This window comes from Xiphophorus hellerii, chromosome 19 (genome assembly GCF_003331165.1).
Source record: "Xiphophorus hellerii strain 12219 chromosome 19, Xiphophorus_hellerii-4.1, whole genome shotgun sequence".
NCBI classification, from domain to species: domain Eukaryota; kingdom Metazoa; phylum Chordata; class Actinopteri; order Cyprinodontiformes; family Poeciliidae; genus Xiphophorus; species Xiphophorus hellerii.
The window spans coordinates 17,666,309-17,690,975 of record NC_045690.1 but is presented as its reverse complement, the minus strand read 5'-3'; the positions used below and the strand labels follow the sequence as shown (position 1 = coordinate 17,690,975).

The 24,667-nt window shown below is 40.6% G+C and overlaps 2 protein-coding genes across 2 annotated transcripts in view; one reads left to right on the top strand and one right to left on the bottom strand.

Moving 5' to 3' along the window:
• Nucleotides 1-7,435, top strand: part of LOC116709201 (fatty acid-binding protein, brain-like) — a 32,729-nt gene extending 25,294 nt beyond the window's left edge. Inside the window, exon 4 of the mRNA XM_032547616.1 lies at nt 7,320-7,435. Coding sequence (XP_032403507.1) covers nt 7,320-7,325 — 6 coding nt within the window. The 3' untranslated portion in view covers nt 7,326-7,435. The remainder of the gene's footprint in view (nt 1-7,319) is intronic.
• On the bottom strand, nt 1,964-24,532 carry LOC116709199 (tyrosine-protein kinase fyna). The gene is made up of 12 exons (XM_032547614.1): nt 24,362-24,532; nt 14,510-14,766; nt 11,518-11,614; nt 10,085-10,183; nt 9,855-9,958; nt 8,890-9,039; nt 8,633-8,797; nt 7,339-7,518; nt 7,124-7,200; nt 6,265-6,418; nt 4,026-4,157; nt 1,964-3,414 (listed from the first exon to the last, which is right to left on the bottom strand). The coding sequence occupies exons 2-12, from the start codon at nt 14,754-14,756 to the stop codon at nt 3,206-3,208; spliced, it is 1,614 nt and encodes a 537-aa protein (XP_032403505.1). The 5' UTR covers nt 14,757-14,766; nt 24,362-24,532; the 3' UTR covers nt 1,964-3,205.
• Between the last annotated feature and the right edge of the window lie 135 nt (nt 24,533-24,667).

The following is a 24,667-nucleotide window of genomic DNA, read 5'->3' as shown; positions in this document are numbered from 1 at the left end:
GAGGAGGCTGAGCTCATTGGCACAGGAGGAGGGAGGAATCTCTCCTCCCTCAGCAGATGCAGTATCAAACACTCGGTCTCCGGTGGCCTGCAGTAAACTTGTGTGAAGCTAACTTGGAACATGCGTCAGTATGGAGAATGCAGATTATTTTTACCTAAATGTGTGAGGAACGTCCATTTTTTGCGGGCGGAAATAAATCAAGAACTTATGATAATTTATTTGATAATTCAGTTTTGCGTCTGGCATTATGACATTCACAGTCTAGATTTGTGAAATTTGAACTTTAGTTATATCATTTCTCTAAAACTAGGCTCAAATACATTCTGAGAGTGAGAAAGTAAACATAAACATTAACAAATACAACAGTAAAAATACATGTTAGCTGTAACAAGTGGTTCGTTGAGCTAGTGTCGCCTTTTTATCACCCCAAACACATCAGTCCGTTCTCCCTTGACCTCTAACATCAATGAGGCCTTTTGACCACATGATATTGTATCTTTTCTTTTTCGGACCATTCTCTGTAAACCATGGAAACGGTTCTGGATAACAATCAGCAGTTTCTAAAATACTCAGATGAACCCATGAGGAACAAACGTAATTTATCTTCCTATTCTGATACATCTAGATATCTAGCTGAATTAAGTTGCTGCCATGTGATTGGCTGACATGTTTATGTTAAGAAGCAGTTGAAAAAGAAAAGTGTAGCTCATAAATTATGTAGCTCATCGTTGCCAAATGCTTAGTCGAGATGAAAGATTGCTGCAGTTGTTTTTTGTTTTTGCAGTGGGCTTAGTATTAAGAGTTTTCTATTAATCTGATTGCATTGTTTTATAATTAATACTGATTTGATGAAGTGATGGAAAGTGCTGCATTGATTTGAACTGAACTTGAACCAAATTGGTTTCGTGTAGAACCTGTTTGTCTTGTAAAGTACGTTGAGAGGGAAAGGTATGTGCCTCCTTAACAAATTCATTGCTTTTGCTTTTTTGTTACACTTTATCAACAAACAAATTTTAGTACAGACCAAATACAAGTTGTGTAAATGTAAAATGTATTTTCAAATCATGATTTAGTTTATCAAGAGAAAATAAATGATCTAAAATAACCTGAGAATATGTGGAAAAGTAACAACTTGTTTGGGCCGACCTGGAGGGCACCAGTTGCCACGAAGCAATTCGTAATTTTTTGAATTTTTAAAAATTTCTTTGAATTCTTTTAATCCAGTCAAGTTTCATGCATGAACAAACTGCATAATGTGTCATCACAGGATGTGAACAGGATGGAGATGCTTTAAATAGGACACCAGAGCTTTTATCTTACTCTTTGTCGAGCTGTTTAAAGGTTCATATGCTTGTGTGTTTCAGATTATCGTCCAACTGCTTAAATAAGATATGCTTGGGTTACGGTCATAAATTGTTGGTTGGACACTTTCCTTGAGCAGCAAATCATCCTGACTATACCTGTTGTTAATTTTCTTCATTTTGATAGTCTGAGGTTAAACTCAGTTTCTCATAAAATGTGGGTAACTACAGTCTATTCACGATTAACAAAAGGGTCCATTACCTTTTCACATAAAGTTAAAAAGCAAGTGTGTGAATGTGTGTGTGTGAATGAAGAGTGAAGCGCTTTGAGGTCCTATGAATTTGATAAAGCACTATTCAAGGACAGGCCATTTATCATGTCAGGATGATATTAATGTTTTTTTCCGCCTTAATAACCAAACTCATCATTTGAAAACTTCATTCTATGCTTACTCTGGTTATCTTTGTCTTATATTAAAAGATGTTTGATGATCTAAAACATTTAAGTGTGACAAACCCCCCCCCCCCCCCAAAAAAAACATCATCATGCATCTACATATGATGCATTTTTTACATTTTGCTTATCTTTTGAAAAAGCAGGTTGCTCAGCAACACTTAAAAAAAAACAGTTGTTTGAATGTCAGAAGTCAGAAACACAAATCTAATACTTGAAAGATTGTTTATTTGAAAACCAGCTGTGTACACGTAATAGACAGACAATAAATAATAGTGAGAGCAAAAAAAATAAAATTTTGTATGCCTAATAAATTAGGAAAAGAAGCGATAGAAAATGAAAATTTACAGTTTACTTTACCACCCATGGAAAGCAACATAAATACACACAGAAATGGCGATTTGTCCTGGATCACCTCCAGAGGCAGGTTTGACACCTTGTAGTAAAAAACAAAAAAAGTGAAACATATAACACTGGCTGAACATAAGAACATGTTATTTAAAAGTACACACAATGCAGGGACAAATACAAGTACACATCCTTCATTCTCAGCATGTCAAAGCAAAAAAGAGGAGAGATCTTATACAGCCTGCCTCCATACGTCAATGCAACATACATTATCAGTACACTAAGCAGTCACCTAAACAATGGTTGCAGCTTGAGAGGAAGTCCACCCCGTTTCAACTACATAAAGCTAAACTAAAGATTACTTTAAGCTGAGCTAAAACTTGTTGGCTTAAGCCGAAATGCTATGGATGCACTTAGTATCAGTGCCGAATTAGCCCTACACTTTGGGCTTGATCGGACGAGTCCATGATGCGGGTTAGTGTTTATAAAGCGTGAAGGCATTCCCTTGCGTTATAAGAAGATTACTAAAGATGAAAAGGCAAAAACAGGTTTTATAGTACATCGGAGTTCCTTGAGAAGAGAAGTATTGTTAAATCAGCCTCGTAAAAAAAATGGCGCTGAGGTCTCAGAAAAACGTCAGATGCTTCGGTCCAAGATGCCTGCAACCACACTAGCAGTTATGGTTTTTGTGAAACTTTAATTTCACCGAGTTAAACACACACTGCTCCAAGAAACGTAATCTGAAACATTTTTAACCTTTAATTAAAAAGAAAAACATATATATTCCACAGGCTCCCAAATTATCAAAAGTAATACAAAGTAAACAACAAAAAGTTAAGTAAACAAGCAATTAATATTTACAATAGATACAAAGTACACAACTTATGGTGCTCATTTATGAAAGTTAATTACTTCTGGCCTCCATCAACATCCTCGGAGCTGATGTGCAGTTCACCGCCGTCTGTCCCCGTTTCCATGACGTCTGGAAGAAGTCAGTCAAAAAAAACACAAAAAAAGCTTTTCTAAGATGACAGAAAAGGAGCTGCGTGGCTCCCTCTGGTGGAAAGGCCATGAAATGACATGAGATGAGGGCGGAGGCGCTTCAGAGATTATCCCCCGGCTGGTACTGAGGCTCAGTGGCTGTGAAGTAGTCCTCCAAAAAGGCTTGCAGATACTCAAAGGTGGGCCTCTCCTCTGGGTCCTTCTTCCAGCACTGCACCATGAGCTCGTGCAGGGAGGAGGGGCAGTCCTGAGGGCACGGCATCCGGTAGCCTCGCTCCACCTGCTCCAGAACCTCGCGGTTGTTCATGCCTGGGGAAGAGGGAAAGCGGACAGATTCCCTCTCACTGACCCCATTCAAAGCTCCCACTAGCACTAAGCAGCTTAAAACATCTAAGAGTTTGTGATTTACTACTGGTTCTTTGTTTTTGTTTGCTTTAATACGCCATATTGTTGATGTGGTTTGATATCCTGTATGTTATGAGACAATTTAATTTTTTTCATGATTTATAACTTCAGATTCAAATATATGTGTTTTTTTTACGTGAAAGTGCTGCATAGTTGTGAAGTAGAATAACGTCCTAATGGGATGTAAACCTCGGCCTCAGTTTCAGGTCATCGTTGGGTGTTTAGCTCCCTTCACCTGAATCAGAAGCCGCCACCACCAAGATGGATTTGTCCTCAAAGGCAGTTGATTGCTCTGGATATTATTTAGTAAATGGCGTGCAATCCATTTTAAATTTTTTAAATGTATGAATTATTGTCCCTCTGCTTTGTGTTCGTCTATCGTATGAAATTGAAACAAAATGCACTAAAGTTTGTGGCAGTAAATGTAGCATGATGTTTATTTCCCCTTGTAAAACCCTAACGAGCCGGCATGCAGCATTTATCAGACGTGACCAATCAACAGGAAGAAGTCTCACCTGGATAGGGCACCCTCCCCTTGGTGACCAGCTCTGTGAGCAGGATGCCGAACGACCACACGTCTGACTTGATGGTGAATTTCCCGTACAGCGCGGCCTCAGGAGCCGTCCACTTAATCGGAAACTTGGCGCCTGAAACAAGTAAAGGCGTCTGGTTTGAACGGGTATGTTTACTCTTCCAGCTACAGCAACATGCTTGTGACTTCACTTTTGTCGATCCCCGAGAAATACTTCGGCAGTAAGTAGGTCAGGCTTCATCTGCGGTTTCACATCATAGCGTCCCGCTGGGAGAACGACGGTACAATTCCATTATCTTTCCCCCCGGTCTCCGTTTGCACTTGGCCCGAGTTAAACAATCGAATGTCTTTAAGCTGCCGTCCAATGAGCAGCTGGGCATGTTGACAGAGTAGTTTATGTCCGACTCCTTGAGGAAAAACAGCCAAACTGTTGAGTGGAAACTCAAGCAGTTAAAAGCGCTCGTCTGGATTAAGTTTTTCACCGTTGCTCAGTATATATTCAGCTGCCTTTCAGCCATGTTCCAACCACATCCTTCTGTTTTCCAAGTCTACATCAGAACAAATTCATACATGTTTACCCTCTGCAAAACCACAGACCTTTTTCCTCTGGCTGCAAGTATTCCTAAGGATGTTGTGGGTGAGGGAAGCGTAGGCTACTGAAGGAAAACCGGAGGAATATGTAAGATATGTGCGCAGATTGGCCTTTGATGCTGCAACTGGGTCTTGAGTTTCAGAATAAGCTTGTCCTGATTTAGCTCAGTTACGATTCCAAGTTTTTTTTTTCTATTTGGTAAAATGTTAGAATAATAAGAGAGAGTAAATTTTTTGTTAACATTTTTCAAATTCTGCGAATGACATCACATTCATCATGTGAGCTGACAGCGTTCTTGTTGAAAAACAGTGAGAAAAAACAAAACAATGAGATGCAAACTGACAGAAACGCACAGTATATGATTTACCTCAGCAATGTTCTCTATATCTTGTTTGTGGGAGAAAGTAATAGATATGTAACTCAAGGTTGGTGTGCAAACTCTGACTTCCCCATACAGAGTTCTGACTTTAGGTAGGAAATGATGCTGTTTTTCCAACTGGGAATTCAGAAACTAGACTAGAAAGATTAGTCGAGCCAGTCGACCCATTCCTTCTGACATAAACATAGGCAAGTTTGCCCTCATGTATTTCTTTCAGTTCTGACCACAAACTTTCTCTGAGACTATGATCCAAGTAGGTATGTCTGCAGGTGAAGTAGGCATTTCCAAAGGAAGGCGTTTCTCAAGATCTAATTGGACAAACAAAATCAAGTGCAACACGATTGGGAGAGCCTGTCGTCGTTATTACATAATAACAGCAGGCAGACAGTATTAGCCCATCCGACATTACCTGCATCTCCATAACTTTTCCTCCCGCCTGTCTTAACAGCCCGGTTACATTTCAAATTAAGAGCATCAACATAAATCACGCTGTTGTAACACTCGCTAATGGTCGTGACTTTTCTGCGACGTTTACAAGTAGGGAGGGCTAAATGTTAACACCTGATGTTAAAAAACTTAATCCATTTTGGTTACAGAAACAATATGAAAGAGATATTAAGTAGCTTAAAAACTAATATTAAAAGAAATAAAAATAAAATTATCATTCAAAAAACAATCCATCCATCCATCCATCTTCTGTTCACCCTTGTCCCTAATGGGGTCGGGAGGGTTGCTGGTGCCTATCTCCAGCTACGTTCCGGGCGAGAGGCGGGGTACACCCTGGACAGGTCGCCAGTCTGTCGCAGGGCAACACAGAGACATACAGGACAAACAACCATGCACACACACACTCACACCTAGGGAGAATTTAGAGAAACCAATTGACCTGACAGTCATGTTTTTGGACTGTGGGAGGAAGCCGGAGTACCCGGAGAGAACCCACGCATGCACAGGGAGAACATGCAAACTCCATGCAGAAAGACCCCGGCCGGGAATCGAACCCAGGACCTTCTTGCTGCAAGGCAACAGTGCTACCAACTGCGCCACTGTGCAGTTGGTACAGTATATTGTCAAAAAACAATATTAAGTCAAAAGATGGTTGTCCATTTGGATGTCCAACCTTTTCTTTGGGAGTAAATGTAACCCGGCTGGTGTCTTGAGATGTTGCTTCAATATATTCACATCATTTATACCAAAATATTTTGGCACAAATCTGCCCCTTTACCACGCTCCTCTGTCCGGTGGGCCCACCTTGTCTCGCTGTGTATTCGTTGTCCTCTATGAGCCTGGCCAGACCAAAATCGGCAATCTTGCAGACAAGGCCGTCTCCTACCAGGATGTTGGCAGACCGCAGGTCTCTGTGGATGTAGTTCATCCTCTCGATGTACGCCATTCCTGCTGCCACCTGGGAGAAGGAGGGTTTAATTATTTTTCCCATTTAAAACGACATAAAAATGAACAGCGTCAAGGTCGGCAAATGTGTGTTACGCAAAGAGCGTCTTTTTTTCCACGCACACATTAGCAAATGGGCCCACACTTCAGCCACGACATTAAAACCACTGTCTAACGGAAACAGAAGAACAGCGCTGTAGCTTTTAGCATTTAGTCCCAATGCTGGAAATCAACTCATTAGAAGTTAATCGAAGCCAGCTGGGAGATCCTGAACAGCTGTCAAACAGCTAGAACACCAGCTACACAACTCAACATTTTATTCAATTTGGATACTTAAACGTCTTTTATGAGAACTGGGGTTGCTAATTTAATAATGTACAGTTTGTAAGAATTAATGCAAATTAATACATTTTATCTGATTGCAACTTAAAGAAAACGGATTTAAAGGAATGATTATATCCATTTATTTAACAGGGACAAGAGGAAGACGCTATGCACAAAAGTTGACAGCCAAAACAATAAAACAAGGATGATTTGTAGAAAAACAAAGCTATTATGTTTATTGAGGTTTTGACTAATGATTTATGTGTTCCTTATGGGGCATAAATTAAATAAAACAACAACAATACAACAAAGCAGTGATGGAATCAATCCACCATAACAAAAAAACAAAAAGAAAAGGATTGTAAAAACTAGAGAGAGATTATTAGCAGCACACCTGCGCCGCCATGTCCACCAGATTTGGCAGTTTAAGGCCTCGTCCTTCTCCGTCTTTGAGGAAATCCAGCAAACTTCCTAAAAGAAAAAGAAGAACACAAAATATTTTGATAATTTACACTGTGATCATTTGTTGCATTTCACTCGGATAGAGGTTTCCCAGTTATTCCCTGGGTATCTTTTTTTGTTCTCTCCAGGTGTGATGCGAACTGTGACCTTTGCTCATGTACTCTGTGACGATGTAGATGGGTTCTTCGGACACGACGGCGTAGAGCTGCACCAGTTTATCGTGTCGGAGCTTCTTCATGATCTGGGCCTCCTCCAGGAAGGACTCGGGCGACATGGTGCCAGGCTTCAAGGTCTTCACTGCCACCTTCGTGGTGCCGTTCCATGTGCCTGATGAAAAAACAAAACATAAGAACAAAAATAAAGGGTAGAAGTTGCAACAGGATTCCTTTTTCTAAAGTGTGGTGCTCATCTTTGGAACAGAATTAACATTTTCTAAATCTAAAAACCATTTTCAGTTCTACATCATGCTATTGAGCCAGTGTGAGCTAAATGTGGCTTCACAGCTAATGGTTGTAGACTGCTGGGAGGGACCGATGCAGAGTTGTGAAGAACTGTCAAGGAGATGTAAAATTATGCAAGGTTTTCACATATTTCAAAAATGTTAAAAACCGGAAAGGTGTGGCAGTCGTTTGCAATAAAAGTGAAACGGTTGCAGAATCATTACAGCTGCATGTTTAAGTACAAGTGCCTGCAGGACCATGAACTTCTAATAGGTCTTCTGAAGAAAACCGTGTCCACAGTACGATGCAGTCGGCACCATGTTTCACAGGGCTGTCTTTGAGGTGATCTCTTGGCTTTTTTCTTGGCCTTTCTCCAAAAAAAGAGAAAGAAGTGTGGAGTGTACGACTGCTGAGGGCCACTCAACAGATTCTCTCTCTCTGTGGATCTGTGCAGCTCCTCAAAAGTGATTTATCTTCTTCCTTTTCTTTCTAGTTTTCTTAGACGGCCACGTCATTGTATGTTTGGATTTGTGGCATGCTGCATTTATTTTCAGATGGTGCACTGAACTTTGCTCCAAGAGAAGTTCAAAGCTTTATAAACTAACTCTGCTAAACGTCTTCATGTATCACTAAGTTTCTGGAAGGATTTTGGAAAAATGTGAGGGAGTTCATGGAAAGGAGTGTGAACTCGTTTGCACAGGCCACCAAAATGTACAGCAGATATTTACGTATCGATTAAAGTTTAGAAGGAAAATTCTTTGTTAAAACTGAATGTAAGAATGTCATCTCGCTCCTCTTAAGCTATCGCTAGAATAGGAGATTGGAACAAGTTGTGTTTTCATGAAGCTCAAGTCAAAATCTGCTCTCTAAAATCTTGACGCAGGCAAAATGGGTGCAGCTTTTAAACAGCAAATTAGAACCAGCTCCCACATGGACTCCAACTACGTACAGCTGTTTTGCAACAGCTGTCCGAACCCTTGCCCGCGCCAAATGATACACACCCATCCAGACTTCTCCGAACTGGCCGTTGCCGAGGCGTTTGATGAGCTGCAGAGACTCCCGCGGGATCTCCCACACGTCTTTGGTTTTGACGGAGAGGTCGGTGAGACGAGGCATGCCTTTGTGGCACGGCACGATCAGTCGACAGCACAGCCCTGCGGCCCTGGCTGGAAACATGGAAGGACACATGCATGAAAACAAAACTCCTACTCAGAGCTGTCATCGTAAGTTATTGCTCTCTCAAATATAGAGCTCTCACCGGAGTAGTGCTGGACAAGCTGTTGGAGGGTCTCGAACTGAGCCCTGGTGGTGATGTAGTAGCCTCCGTTGTCCAGTTTACGGATCTTGTAATGCTTGACGTGATCTCCCTTGATGTCATCCCAGTCCTGGATGGAGAGAGAGTACGCCCCTGGAACGGAGACAACACATGCGTCAACAAATAGCCAGTGTCATATAGGCATGTAGTTCATGAAAACCAGGGAGCAGAAAACTGATGGCAGTGCTGGTCGGATTATTGTCAAAAACAAGAACGGAGAACGGAAGGAGAACAAGAGAAGGGAGGATAAGAGGGAGGAAAGAAAAGAGGGAAGGAAACAAAATGAAGAAAGACATAAGGAAGAAGGACACAAGAATGACAAGAGACTTGAGGGCACAGACTAGAAAGGAAGGACGTGAGGAAAGAAGGACGTACAGAGAGAAAGGAGGCAGCATGCAAGGATGGAAGGACACAAGGAAATAAATTAAGGGCATGGAGGATGTACTTGAAGAAGATGCAAAGGAAGAACAGAAGGATGGAAGGCAGGAAAGAATGAATAAAGGAAGAAAAAAAAGAAATATAGAAGGAAGGAAGAAGGAAAAGAAAAAGTAAGGGAGAAATAAAAGAAAGCAATGAAGGGCACCACATTTAAGGTAAGGTAAGGCAGGCAAGGTAATATTATTTATATAGCACATTTTCAGCAACAAGGTAATTCAAAGTGCTTTACATGAATTAAAGCACTTTGCAAGAAATAAAGCCTGAAAATACAAATATTTTTCCACATTCTTATTTTCCTTTTCCATACAGATCTGGACCTGGAATTTATTGAAAGTTTTATTTGAGTTTTCGGGTTTGCTAAGATGCCCTGCACAGCGCTTGTATTAGCACGTGTTTCTGCTTTTGGGCACACACCTTTCCCTGAAGGGTAAAAGTGTTCACTATCTCAGCATGTCGCCGCTGTGCGGTACCTTTGGTCGTTTCGCTCTCACGGATGAGGAACGTGCCTCTGGCGTTGCCACCGGAAAGCAGCTGCCTCTCCGCGTCCTTTCGGCCTAATTTACCAAAATACCAGCTGCGGGAGAAACAAAAATGCACGAGGTTTAATATTTGTTGTTCTGAATGCACTTCACTCGCTCTGTTTGTAGTGGGTGTGACAAAAGAGAACGGGATCTGATCTCATGAGAAAAGGTGAACTCACTCCTCTGCCTGGATCGAATCCACGGGAGCGACGTAATTGCTGGGAATGTATCCAGTTCCACCTGTAGTGAGGGAACGAGCCTCCCACCAGTCGCCCTCCCTGGGGAGAACCAAGAGAGAGAGAGAGAGTGAACGAACCTGCAGGTTGGAATAAACAAACACTGATCAGCAGCAGAACTCTGGCCCAACGAAAACTTTAGCTCTAGTAAACCCAGAACATTACAGAATATTTTCTAGCTACTTCTAGTTTTGGAAATAGCCAACTGGTACTGCACCTTTAAAGTGAAAGCATGTAGGAGTGGGCCCAAAAACAAACACTGAAAAAGACTGGCAGGCATATTTGTGTGTATACGCTGTAGCCATTTGCAAGACAATCTGTTCCTTTCTCACCACATTTTGACAAAAACAAGCACAGATGACTCTTGTCAGGTTTTGACTTCCTGCAAATATTGAGCATTAGTCCAGTCTCATTAGGACAGACTACTGTAGAACCAGCTTTGGCTGCAGCTATGGCTGCAATATTTTGAAGCATGACAGTAGCAGCTTTGCAAATTGAGAGACTGAAATCCTGGCCCGATTTTGTTTTTTTTTTTACAAAATAGCTTCAACTTAGTCAGATTGAATGGAGAGAATCTGTTTTACCACAGATTATCTATGGAATTTAGTTCTGCACTTTGACTATGCCACTCTATGAATCGTTCCCCGGTCCAACAATTTCTCTTAAGACAACCAGAACTTTAGAAAATACAAAACTTGTCAAGGTTTAAAACTTTATTTTATTCTAAATTAAATTTTGCTTCTTTTTATTAGGTTTTTGTGTAGAAAAGAAACTTCAAGGTTTTACAATCAGCAAAAAATAATTTTTTTTTTAGTAGAAAGAAACCAACTGAGTCCTTTCCAAATTCAAACAAAGTGAATACAAAAATTTGCAAAATGATCCGTCGGTGTCATTCTAGGGTGAATAAATTCCATGGAGATAACACATTAGACCAGATAAAATAACAATTAGAGTATATTTACAAATACTGTTTTTATATGATGCTTGATCAGAGTTATTAAGACACATTATGAAGGGGCCAAAAAGAAACAAAAGACTCAGGTCGTAAGAATGGTTTTCTAAAGTCTGGTATTCCAATCTGAACCTAATCCTTTTGGCAAAAACTGAAACAAAGTGTTGAAATGTGCCACACAGCTAGTCCCAGTGTGGCTTAAACTCCACGACAATGTTCTGCTCAGCCTAAAAGGGGAACGATGACAAAAACAACGTAATTTAACGCAGACACCAACTGCTCTCCGTGTTCCTGTGTGGCATTTTAGCCCAGATGTAGCATTTGGATCTTGGTGAAAAACAATCCCCCCAAAAAAACAAATCAGAGGAGAACACAACCACCACCCTCCCTCCGCATGCTGTCATGCAGATGTTTTCACACTTACGTGCTGTTGAGGATCTGAAACCTCTCCCCCTTTCTGAAGCTGAGGTCATCCTCCGTCCTGGCCTCATAGTCATACAGAGCCACGAACAGAGTTACCCCTGCAGGGGAAAGCAAGACAGTCACATACAGTATGCTGGCTGAGCATAGTGTTGCAGAGACCTAAAAGACCTGAAGGCTGTCTGTGATTTGTACTGATTAAAAGTTTCATTTTGAGGTCTGCGAGGTGGAGTTTCACCAAAACAGGAAGGGAAGAAGGATGGAGAGATAGGAAGCAAGCACTGACTCTAGGGTCAAAAGAAGATGGAGCACAACGAAGGAAGACAGATAGGACAAAGCAAAATGATAAACTAAAAACAAGGAGGAAGGAAGGAAGGCAGGACACAAGAGAATAAAGAAAGAAAGGAAAAAAGGAGGAAAAAATGATTACAGAAGGGAAAACATAAGAAGATGCTGGACACAAGGATGGAAAGAAAGACAAATAAGAAAAGAAAGAGGGGGTTAAAGAAAGGAGGTAGGACACGAAAAGGAAGAAGCATGGACAGAAGGGTGTAATGAATTAAAGGAAAAAGGAAGGAAGACTGCTTAATACTCAAAAAGGAAGAGTAAAAGGATGGATGGAGGGACAGAGTTGGAACACAAGAACAAACAAAGGACACAAAGAAAGGAAATAAGTAAAAACAAAATGAAGGAATGGCGCAAGGACACAAAGGTGGAAGGAAAAACGTAAGAAAGAAACATTGTACAAAGAGTGTAGAATGAAAAGAAGGACAGCATAAAGAAAGGATCTCATGACACAAAGGTAGATGAAGGACACAATTAAGGAATTGTATCAATGTGATACTTTCAATATTGAAGGCGTGGAGATCAATATGGACCAGTCCTGTTTTTAAGTCTGGCCCTAAAAATACTTTTATACTTATTGAGCAGCGAACAGGCGATATATGAGAAGTCAACACTGTCACAAGGTCCTCGTCTGAATTGTCTCTCGAAAACATTTCAGCCATCTTTCAGCTCACCGCCTTTGTTTTATGGAATGCAACTTTAATGACTTTATCTAAGAATTCAACTTGTTTTGCCAGTAAACTCTTGTGGCTATGACCGAAATAAAGGAATGCATTTTTTTATTTTTTTTTTTGTTACAAGATGAAGCTGGCTCTGGAGTCCCAGTATCTTCAAACACGCCTGAAAGTACAGAATGATTTCACTTTCTGATTGGATCTGAATCCTATTAAACCCACCAAAAGCTCCCCTTTATCTCTTCTTGACCTCCATTCTAATCTAGTGTATTGACCTGTGTTATTGAGTTCATTCACACAAAACTCCACTTTACAATCCTCTGAATACTTGCACATTGTGGGAAGAAGGCGGCCCGGGACAGCTAACGTTAAAAAGAGACGTGCTTCATATGTGCCTTTAAAGCCTGAAGCAGAAGCAGTGTGACACGCTGAAGAGGGATTTGCACTCTTCGGCAAAATGTCTGGTCCTTCTGCTCGTCAGATGTGCTTCACAGAGCACCGGCTGTAAATTAGGTCACTCTGTTTCCCATTAACCAGAGGGCCGGGGTCGAATGTCCTTCACAGACAGAGTCCTTTATCGCAGCATGGCAATACTGGAGAGAGAAAAAAATCTAATAATCCCAGCCATAATGAGATGTTTTTTTTTAATGTCTAAGCTGTGAAGAGGGAGATGATTTCCAAGGTGTTTGAAGCTCCCCCTTCTGTTAAACTGAATTTTTTCCTGTTTTTAATTGCTTAATTAAACAGTTTTGACACAACCGTACGTTGAACGCCACATGTTGAATCCACTTACAATCACTTGAACTGAAGAGGTATTTACTCTTTGTGTGGTTATTTTATTGGGATTTCAGGTCACAGATCAACAGAAAGTGGAAGAAAATTGTTACACGCCTCTACCGGCTTCATCTCATCTGGAGACCTTTGGGGGAAGGACTATTCGTCCACAAGGTGATTCAAATTAAAAACAAGAAATGCATTAACAGAAAAAACAGCAAAACATCTCAGCTCAATCAAACTGGGTTTAATAGTTTCTGTTAATTTTTAAGTCCTGACACTGATTCACGGTTGGATTTAGATCTGGAATTTAACCAGGCTGTTTTAACACATAATGATGCTAAATCTTTCCATTGCAGCCATGCGACGTGTGTTTTTCATTGTCTTACTAGAAGATGAGTCTCCACCCGGGTCTTAAACAGTTTTGCAGCCTCTTGTTTTTGAGCAAAACACGTCTTTGATCAAATTTGACTCACTTCTTTCATAATAAAACGTATTCCCACAACGTGATATTGTCACAAAGTGGGATTGGGGTTTTCACACTGATGTGCTCTGTTAGTTCTCCATGACGTAGTGTTTTGCACGCATGCCAAAAGGTTCACTTTTGGCCTCATCTGACCAGACCACCTTCTTGTGTTTGTGCTGCGTTCCCCTTGGCAAACAGCAAATGGGACTTCTTGAGGCTCTCTTTCAACAATGACTTTATTTTCACAGCTTTTCCCATGAAAGGTCAAACATCAGGAGTTTGACCTTTGACTAACAGCTGTCCCGTCAACAGATTCTCCCACCTGAGCTGTGGATCTCTGCACCTCCTCCAGAGTTACCATGGAAATCCTGTCTGGACTGTTAGCTTAGCGCAGGGGTCTGAAAAAGAGCCACTCTTTCCACCTTCCACAATGGCTCTAAGCAACAGGGTTAAAAAAATAATAAAGAGTCATCTAATATTTTTAAATACAGATATTATAACTAGTGCAGGTTTTAGATTTATTTATTTTTGTCATGGAATAATTGCATTCAATTTCCACACTAACCAAAAAAAACAAACAGCAGCGTGTTTTTAGATCTATTTTTTACCAAAGTGATTTTTGCAAAAGAACGCTTGACTTGACGTCTAGCTGCGACCAACAGAGCAAAACTGTGGTAGTTTTTGCAGCCACATGTTGTTGTGCATGTGGATAAGCGGCTGCGCAGGACCAGCCTCACCTGTCCCTCCCCGAGACCGAAGCGTCCCGGACTGCGAGGACGTGTGCACGCCTCCGAACACCGTCACCCCCTGCGTGGCGGCGGTGTGGAAGTTGTTGTAGTTGGGAATGGTGGTGACGCCGAAGCTGGGGTAGTGCTGCGGCGTGGGGTCGGAGCCATAGCGGTACCCCGAGCTGTGAGTGAGGCTGGTCTCGCGGTCATCGGTGAGTTTCGCTGCTTCTTTATCCTTACATTGGACACAGCCCATCCTCTATCGTCTGTGAGCGGACGGAAAGAGAGAGTGAGACAGAGAGAGAGAGAGATGAAAGGAGTGAGAGACAAAATGAGGATGTAGGTGGAAATAACAGCTCCAAAAGCTGCCTCTCTTGGGGAATTTGTGATTTAATCTTCCATTATTTCACATTTTCCTCTGAGACAAAGCCTTCAGAAAAATCCAACAGTTAGGCTGAAATTAAACCCGATCCTTACTCTCTAATTTAACACAAAAACAGACCGTAACCGAGCTGTGTGTGGTTGCTTTTAAAATATGAGTTAACTTCTTTATGGCTTACTTCTCCAAAGTGTCGCGTGACCACACATGTGCAAAGAATTTACTCCCACGCCACCACATTTATAAGATGGCACGCAGTTCATTTTTTGTTTACTTTAACAGGAGCTCCACTCACACACAACACAGACACATCTATGGACCCAGAGTACTGAAGTAAAAAAAACAACACACACAGCAGCAAACCGCTTCCTGGCACTGCTATTTATCCCTGAGCACAGAGGATTTGGCCTCACTAAACCAGTTTTGCTAATGAGTAAGGCGATCTCTTTAGAAGGAGTCCTTCCATCTTTATAGACCCAGTTACGCTAATGAACATGTAGGCTCAAGGTGTCCCTGGAAGAGGGTCTTGAAGCTGGTGAAGGGTCGTCTTTCATCAGAGCGAGCAGCCCACTGACTTCAGACGCGGCTAATTGGAAACACACTTGTTGACAGTGTCTGCGGACGGGGAGAGGTGGCATTAGCGGGAAGGGGAACTGTCACCGCTCCCTCCATCAAAGGAGAGGATGGGCTGTCAGCAAATAGGGGATAATTTATGAGTGCTGGGTGTAAAAAGAGCAATAATGTGAAAGTATTACTGTGCTTTTACAGTAATCGTATTCTACAAGGAGCCTTCTATAGCTTTACTTAAAAAGAAACAAATACAGCACAATTAATAGTGCAAGATTGGAAATACTGAAACAAATAGAGTTTTTACTATTATTATTATTATTAGTAAGGCTGCAGAATAGTATTAGTATTAAGAAAACTGGTGGCATTGTTGGAGATTGCAATGACAATACCAGTTGGCATTAACACATTTTATTCAATCCTTTGTTATTTTTGTCATAGAAATATGATATAAAAACAGTACTTTACAAAAACTCTAGCTTATCACCCACAGAAGTTTATCAGTTGTGGGCATCATTATTAATCGTCATTATCATCATTTAATTTACGGTGGCTTAGTAACGTATTCATATTCCCTGAATTTTGCCACGCTATAAACACAGATTTCAATCATTTTTATTAGGATTTTATGTGATAATCCAACACAAAATAGAGCAGAAACATGAAGTTAAAAGAAATCTTAAAATCTTACGAAAAAAAAAAAAGGTTTGACACACTTTATTGTTCAGCTCCAGGCAGCAGCAGGTTTTCATAATAACCCTCTACACAGGGCGCCGCAGCCTGAGGGGCGGCAAGCATTCAGAAAAAAAGAAAAAGAAAAAGCTCTGCCAAGACTGGAAATCAGAAAAAGTTGCATATTTACAACTTTGGTATGGTTCCGTGAACGTTTTTATTGTGGAAGCAATAGCAAAAAGAACATGGTGATAATTGCTCTATAGGCCTAGTTAGTTGTCAAGTACGGAGCAGCTCCCAGTGCTCCGATACCCCAAATTAAAATCCAGAATAAATATTCCCCATCATCACTGCTGTGGGAAAGATTTTTCTCATCGGGGATACAGAATCCGGTCAGAGCAGATAGGAAGACGGAGTGGAAATAAATAAGATTCAATAATGGTAGGAAACCCTGTCAGAGGACGCAAACGATCTGAGGCAAAGGTTCACCTTTATGCATAACAACAACCCTAAAGAGCCATGGCTACATGCTAACATATAAACATATTTATGTTGTAAAAAAGTCTAGTCAGATCCAAATTCAATTGAATATCTATGACAACACGCTACTTTATGTTGGTCTATAAAATAAAACCCCAATATATCATAATGCAGTGAAGAATGCTGCTACCATGTCACAAAAAGTGAAATCTTTTTCACTTAAAGCAAACTTTCTAAGGAGGTTGTAGCGGGATACTTGAAACTTTCCTGAAAACATTTCATCATCTTACATTGACAAAAGGAAACACGTTTGTGAAGAGCAACGCCTCTAGAACAGCTGGGCAAATTCACTTTACTGATATGTTGCCTTCTAAATCTCCTGTGTATCAACAGGCGGCAATAAAAGCAAACTATGGCTTTGGCAGACCAGGTGACAAGTACAAGTCACTGCTGTGCTGTACCTGCAGAACAGGAATCCGACAGCAACGCACCTGGCGGGATTCTGGGAAGCACGGCGCTCTGTGTGTGCAGAGCTGTTTATTTCACTTCCTCCAAGCAGGTGAGTGTTTGCTCCACTCTGCCTAACCAAGGACGGAGAAGGGGAGCCACTGCGGAGGGAAAGAGAGCAGCGTGATTCACGACCGCCCATAAAACTCCATAAAACACCCAAAAGAGGGAACGGGCTCGCAGAGAGCGCGCATTACGGCAGGAGCCTGGAGCAAAGCGGAGACCGCGGACAGAAATGCAAGGAGGAAAACTGCAGATTTGTCTCTAATCCTCCAGATTTTGGATAATCTTCTTTGACATTTACATTCACATCTCCAATCGCGTGGTGATTGCAGAATCCCTCTCGGACAGCCCAGCACATATATTCAAGCTGAAAATACATCATAAAACATTTAGTATAGACTGCGAGTACATGAGCAATCGATAAGTATTTTGAACGAGTGTTTGCAGCAAAAACTAGCTATTTTTTTTTTGGCGAGTAGCTTATAAAACATTTACGTTATTTGGCTGCGGGTATAGAAAACGCTATCATGCGAGTTTAATGGAGATGTCCGTCTGTTACCTGTTACCTTTTTAAAAACAAACTTTCAAGCAACAGAGTACGGATGAATGTTCTGCTGCTGCTTTGCATAAGCTTGAAGTATTAAGAGAACAGACAGGAGGAAAATGGTAAGAGTCTGTTTTCTGGTGTGACTGCAGAGATTTAAATAGCACTGCATCCACTCCTGCAGGGAGCAGAGTAAATGAGGGGAGATCTCCTGTTACCGTCGTGCCTGTGGGGGATCATGAAAACCTTCTGTCTTTTCCAAGTTAAAAGGGTCCGGGACGTCTCCATTTGTGCATGCCTTTCCTCCGTGCGCAGGCCGCCATGTTTGGGCAGCAGGGAAAAGTTTCAGGGCAGAAAAAGATGCACCGCATGAATCAACACAGGCAAGGAGACGGATAACAATCATTCACTGTAATGCCATAAACATGTCACACACACATTCATCAAAAAGATTCAGATTCAAGCTATTCTGTTATATTACATGGCTGAGTCGACGCCATTTATCATACGGGAAAGTCCAAATAGTTTTACTTTTTCTTGTGTTTACAGTGACAAAGATATACATAAATATACACTAGCTCCAAGAGATACAGGCAAAACCTCTGTCTGGTGGGAAACTAGTGCTGCACAGGACCATAAAAACACCAACCCAAGGTAGAGCATATCGTGAGGTCAGAGGTCAGTTTCTTTCCTCTTTTAGCCCCACCACAGATCTTGCCACTCCTGCATCTTCCTCTCCCTCTTTCCAGCATTCAACTCCAACAATGACCGCATTAACACCCATAACTTAGTACCGATTTATTGATAGACTAACACATTCATCAACTCTGTCTGATGCAACTGTGCTCCAGCAGTAGGCGGTGCGGCACAAAATCTTCCATCATCCAGAGTGACAGGAGTTGCTAACACATTTAGCTTGCACAGTGTGCACGTTCAAGTCCAGTGCAATTTTGGTGCAGCAAAATATTACAGACTTGGGCCAGACTGGGGCCGATATTGAAAGTAGGCATGGAAGTTTATCATATTGTTTATTGTTTATAGTGATAAATTTCTTATTATTATTTATTGCTGCAACCAAAAATTCCACTTAATTCCCAAATTCCCAAACCTGTGGATATTGTCTGTTAGTTTTTACTATTTTCTCCACAGTTTGTTCAATGAAAGCATCAAATCAATAATTTTGAAAATATTATTAAATGCATTTACAATTTGTAGTCACTTCTTTATATGACTAGTGTCCTAAAGAAGTGCATTACAAGTTGGGATGTTTTATGTTTTTCAAGAGCTGTATTTGTGTTTGTAGGGCTATAATCGCTTTGACAAAGTCACAGCTATACAGTGATCTAAAAAAGGAGTGATAAATCATTCTTATTGTCACTTTTATACAAAGAAGTGTTTTAAAGTCTGTTCCCGTGTTAAAAATGCCAGATCAAAGTCCACACCTTACAAAAAAAAGTACACCAAGCTTTTGCGATATTTCTTTACAATAATTAGATAGTATTTTCTCTTTACATCACAATTTTGCTGCATTTTGCGTTTTTTGCAAAATGCAAAAAAGTTCAAGTAGTATCAAGACTTTTTCGAGGGACTGACTTCCAACACGCTCAGCTCAGATCAACCTGTGACACAACTTAACCCCCCCAAAGAAAGCACATGATGGTATCACAGCCTTAAGTCTTCACCTCAGTCTCAGCAAGAACAATTCTTGTGCTATTTTCAGACCCAAATGAACAGCTTGAGTCAAAGAGGCCCACAGCAGCATGATCAGGAAAGAGACAGGGCTGTTCCTGCAAATGCATAGGAATGTCAGGTTAAGGTTAACAGATGGATGAAACAGGAAACAGTCAGACAGACCTGAGAAAGTGACAGGTCCAAAGTGAACGCTCTGCACAGATGAAACCATCCATATCCAGTTAAACAAAAGTCAAAATGTATACTTTTCAAGATTCATCGAAACATCAAAGTCATAGGGAAAAATTCCCTGTGTAGGTTTAAGGAATTGATCATCAACTCATTACATAAGCCTGTCACAATAATCAATAAATCGCATAATAAGCAAACTCAATAATTTTCACTTGCATAATTTATTGGGGTTTTTTTCCCCTTTTTCTACCAAAAACTGGATGAAAAAAGTCTTCAGTCTGGTGATTTGGTGTCAACTGACCCTTATTTTGAAGGACAGTTTTGTTTACAGAGACTTAATGATTAATTTTATATTTTGTTTTGTTTATGTATTGTTGATATTACATTTTTTTCCAGTTCCAGTGTTAAATGTTCATCAGAATTTAAAGTTTATTTATCTCGAAGAATGTGTCCTTGCATTATTATTGCTTGAAAATAGTGTCAACACAACAATATTATCGTTTATCGCAATTTAGCTTTTGGGACAATTTATCATGCAGGAAAATTTGTTATTGTGACAGGGCTATCATTGCATTTATAATACATCAAGTAATATCTTTCATATTTATGCCATCCTGTTCAGCACCATCCTACGTCATTCATTCATCCTTTAAATCCTCATCTCTACTGCCTTCAACCCTTACATCTACCTCTCACTACTGGATCCTACCCTTCATTCCCATTTCCTTCAACATTCATCCCTTCTCCTAACTCCCAAAACCCTTACTTCCTTCGACTCTCGCCTCTACCACTGAACTCCCTAAACCCTCATCCCTTCTTCCTTCATCCCTGACCCCAACCATTCTCCTTCATGACCATCTTCCCTGCCTCATTATCCATTATCTTCTTCGTTTGACCCATTCATTCTACTGTGCCCTATGTAGCATTATGAAGGTCCTTATCTGGATTGGGGAACTGATGTGCTGAGACAGAACTGCCACTATGAGTCTGGATCGCTGAAACATCCAGCAGCCAGCCTCCCTCAGATGAGTCCATTAAAATTCATTAATCCTCTTCTCCCAAGACAGCCACAATCCTTTAGATAAATCTTTTAAAATAACATTGTTGTGGCGTGGTGCTTGTCAGTTAATCACAGTTAAATTATGTTTATTTGAGTGAATTGAATAGATGGCCTTTCAGATATCTTGCTACCACCGCATTAGACTTTTTGGCTCCCGTTTTCTCTTAAAACAAATCTGCTTATTTGCTTTTTGACAACTTTGCGTAGAAAATGTAGAAAATGTATGGTGCCCAAAATAGTTATCAGCATTTGCTAAATTTTTTGGTAAATTGTAACACATAATCTGCAGAGCCAGCAGCCTCTCCTAATACATGAGACACAAAAATAAAACCTCAATAACAAAAACTGGCTTTGAGTCTTTGACACCCAAACAAGAACCACAAGACAGTGAAGCTGTGCTCAGATGGTCATTACTAAAGGAATGACTTCATCATTTAACAGCACTTAACTTACCAATCTCTCATAAATGCGATCACTTTGCAATTCAAACAACTCTTCCAAACACAAGGCCTGATTCTTTTGAGGTGTGGTGTCACTTTACACTCAAGACTATTGATATGTAGGAGTTAATGTCGAACTTCCCACCCGACTCCCACGGACAACGCACACGCGTTGACCTTACCCAAGTCCAAAATCTGACGTTTTGTTCCACCAACAAAGACAAGTACAAGAAGAGCATCACTTGAAGCTGTGTCCCATTTGGACGAAATACGACAAACGCTGCTCTGTCTGCTGGATTTTCTACGACAGGGACAATCTCCTCCTTATGGCTGCCATTCTCTGGATAGTTACAACATTTGCTTGTGTCAGACAACCGAGTTCATTCAGTGTATCAACAGCAGGACAATGGGCACATTTCACTTGGCCACAAGATTACGAGCACAATGAAACGCAGTGTTAAAGCTTTCAAAGCGCTCTTCGAGCGCTGAATGAACAGAGTGGGTTATAAAACCCACAGCTGAGCTTCATACAGTACGTGGTTTAAGCCTAGCGGTGTTTTAGTGTCACAGTGTTCACAGTGGAGTGTGTTGAGTCATGCTGTTAAATAACTGAGACCATTGTAATTATCCGTTCAGTCAGCTTGATTTGGGCATCTTACACTGACACTTGGGAATAAGGAAAATTTGAGTATCAGAGAAACCAGGAAATAGTAGCGCATTTGTCTGAATTTGGGATCTGTTGATGAATATTTCCAAATGTTGTTTCAGCGGAGGGTAAAGGTTGGTTCTTCATCATTTATCAACATGATGGTAAATGTTTTCCTTTGGTGAAAATATCCTTTGTATTTTCACCAAAGGATGCTGGAAATACATTAGCTGAACTTAAACTAACTCAACTTAACACTAATCAAAAAAAATGGGCCACGGAGTCTGCAGGTGACTCAGTAAATCAGGAGAAAAGAAATAATGACAACTTCTTTTGACAATTATTTCTACAAATTTTGTCTTAAAAGTCTCAAAATCTTAAATTATTAAAATGAAGAGCTGTAGATGGCCTCCTTAACTTCACTCTAATTAAACTGTTCTGGGAGCAACAATGGCAACAAAATGACATGAATATGTCGACCACAGAGGCTTTAGCAGATGGCAATACGAGTCAAACAATGATCAATTTATACTTTACAGCATTATTATTGACAGAAAGCTATGAGAGAAAGTCCTCTACCATCCCCAATGTGACTAATAGCGTTTTCATGACAAAAAATATTTCCAAACAGCTAAGTTTGTTTTCCTCCTAGGAAATGAAAAAGCATCTGATCTTTCTTTCACCCTGCGGACCGGCGGTGTTCAGCAGTAGTAGGGTGAGGGCTAGGAGAACGTTACAGACAAAACTGCTTAAAAAACTGCCTTCTTATAGGTTGGAAAAAGTGTAGTTGCCTTCTTTGCAGCCAGTCTCAAGTGATTTCACATACACATTGCAACCTCCTTTAATGAGGGATTTGTTAGAGTCTTAGAAACAACAAAACACAGAGATATGTTATTAGCCTTCCATGCTAATGCCAGTTAGCCTGGTCACTCTCCATGTCAAGCAATTCTCAATGGTTTTCCAGTTTGCTTAAGTTGGGTCTGATTTTATTCTCACATCCAAGTTCTGAATTTAGAGGCAACAACATAAGTAGCCATCAACGCTTATTCCTGTTTCACTGTTCAAATGGGTACTTATAGAAAAATATCAGCCACCACAATTGATCAATGTCCAGAAACTGATCAGTCTCATTGATTATCAAAACTTAAATTAGTCCTGTATATTCTTTATTGTTTAGGATGTAAATTAGTTAGGCTTTACACCCAGCTACCCAGCTGTAACTTATCAGTAAAATTAATTTCAGAGATTTGTTTTTTTTTTAACTTATGTTAAGAATCAACCTGGAAATTTGAACAGTCCGCAAAAGTCCATAGAGTGGAAATCACATTTATTAAGTACGGTAGTTAATACTAAGAAACTGAAACTAAAGAGAATGTAGTGGTTACAAACTGCAGATTTATGACATAAACAATTCAACATTGAGGAAGTGTTACTTAAATCATGAGGGTTGTTTTTAATGGTCTAATTCTGACTATTATAAGATAGTATTTCCAGAAAAGCAAGAAATAACTCAGAAAGAAACAAACAGAAAAAGCCTAAACATTTAGGAAGAAGACTTATCAGGAGGTATTGATCAGACAATCAGAAGTGAGTGTTGGTGTAACTACTACAAATTTGTTGACCTAAACTGACCTAAGATCTGAAAAAAAAAAAACATTAGTTTTTTACAACTTATCTAAGAGTTCGTTTTGCCCAGCTTGTGGGCAGGAGAGCAAAGAGTCATTGTAAGCAAAAGGTCAATAGCCAACGAGTTCCAAATTTCCTCCAGTGAACTTTGCTTTGAGTAGATTATTTTTCAAAGCAAAGATTAAGGCACTAGTACACTTCCTGTCTTTGACTACAGGCGCTTGTTGCAGCACAGTAAATTCAATCAAATTTACCTTGCAAATATTTAATCCTATAATTCATTTTGAGTCCCATCCCACAAGTGTACCACAATCTGAGGGCCACGCTTGTAAACTAATGCTGAGGTGCAAACATGGCTGTCATTTGTTTTATTTGTATTTAACACAAAGGTCCTAAAGAAACATTTGCATGGATCATTAGTTATAAGCAACTCAAACACATCGCACACAACTGTGCACTCTCGGGTTTAGGGTGATGAGTGAAGATGAAGACATGTCAGCTAAACCACCAACTGCATCCTAACTTATATCACATGGGCAGCCAGCAACATCATCCCATTTGTGTTTGCCTCCAAGATGGACGGCAGCACCTCCAGACACAACAGATAACCCGATTAAAGCAGCTTTAATTGGAAATTTAACAGCGTGGCAATGCAATAAGCTCAACAAATGTGACAATTAATTCGGAGACTAATCAATAGGAGGCTGTCTGCGGGTCGGGGTGACTGTGGTGCTCACGGCCTCAGCAGTCAGCTCTGTTCTGCAACCCATCCGTCCCTGCAGCAGATGCAACACCTCTCCAGAAACGCACGAATGCAAAACACCAGCCGCAATCACAGCTCCCCCCTGCACGCTGTTCTCGTTGATTGATCTCAAACTCGCACATGAAGCAAATACACTTCTACAGGAACCGTCCGGTCACACGACCGTGGCGCTTTAAAACGTGTTATTTATCTCCCCTCCTCTCTCCCGAGATGGATTCAACCCTCAGAGCAAAACAGAGGACGAGGCGGCTGCACCGGTTTTGGAGCAGAAGCAAGATGTAAGAAAAAAAAAAAAACAAAGCCAGGCTTACCGCAGAAAATCAAATCAATCCATCGGAGTTTTCAGTTGAGATTTTGTGAAGGAATTTTTTTAAAATGTTTTTTTTTTTTTTTTCCTCACACAGAGGGAGAACAGAGAGGGAGACTCGTCCCTGCCGGAGAGCCTGTCGCCGCCGTGTGTTCGGATGATGACGACGGAGTGAGAAGTCCGTCAAGCCACTCTGGTAGTATCTAGCACTTCCGGTTTGGACTTTCAAAATAAAACATCTGTTTCTGGATCAAAGCGAATATTCTATTTAAATGCATTTCATTTTACATACTTTATTGGATATTATTTC

What these genes read in the sequence shown, in the direction of transcription:
- LOC116709199 (XM_032547614.1), bottom strand. Translation starts at nt 14,756, where the DNA reads ATGGGCTGTGTCCAATGTAAGGATAAAGAAGCAGCGAAACTCACCGAT. An exon ending in TCGGTCTCGGGGAGGGACAG is followed by an intron (nt 11,615 to 14,509) that starts GTGAGGCTGGTC and finishes TTTCCCCTGCAG; the next exon opens with GGGTAACTCTGTTCGTGGCT. An exon ending in TTTCAGATCCTCAACAGCAC is followed by an intron (nt 10,184 to 11,517) that starts GTAAGTGTGAAA and finishes GGTTCTCCCCAG; the next exon opens with GGAGGGCGACTGGTGGGAGG.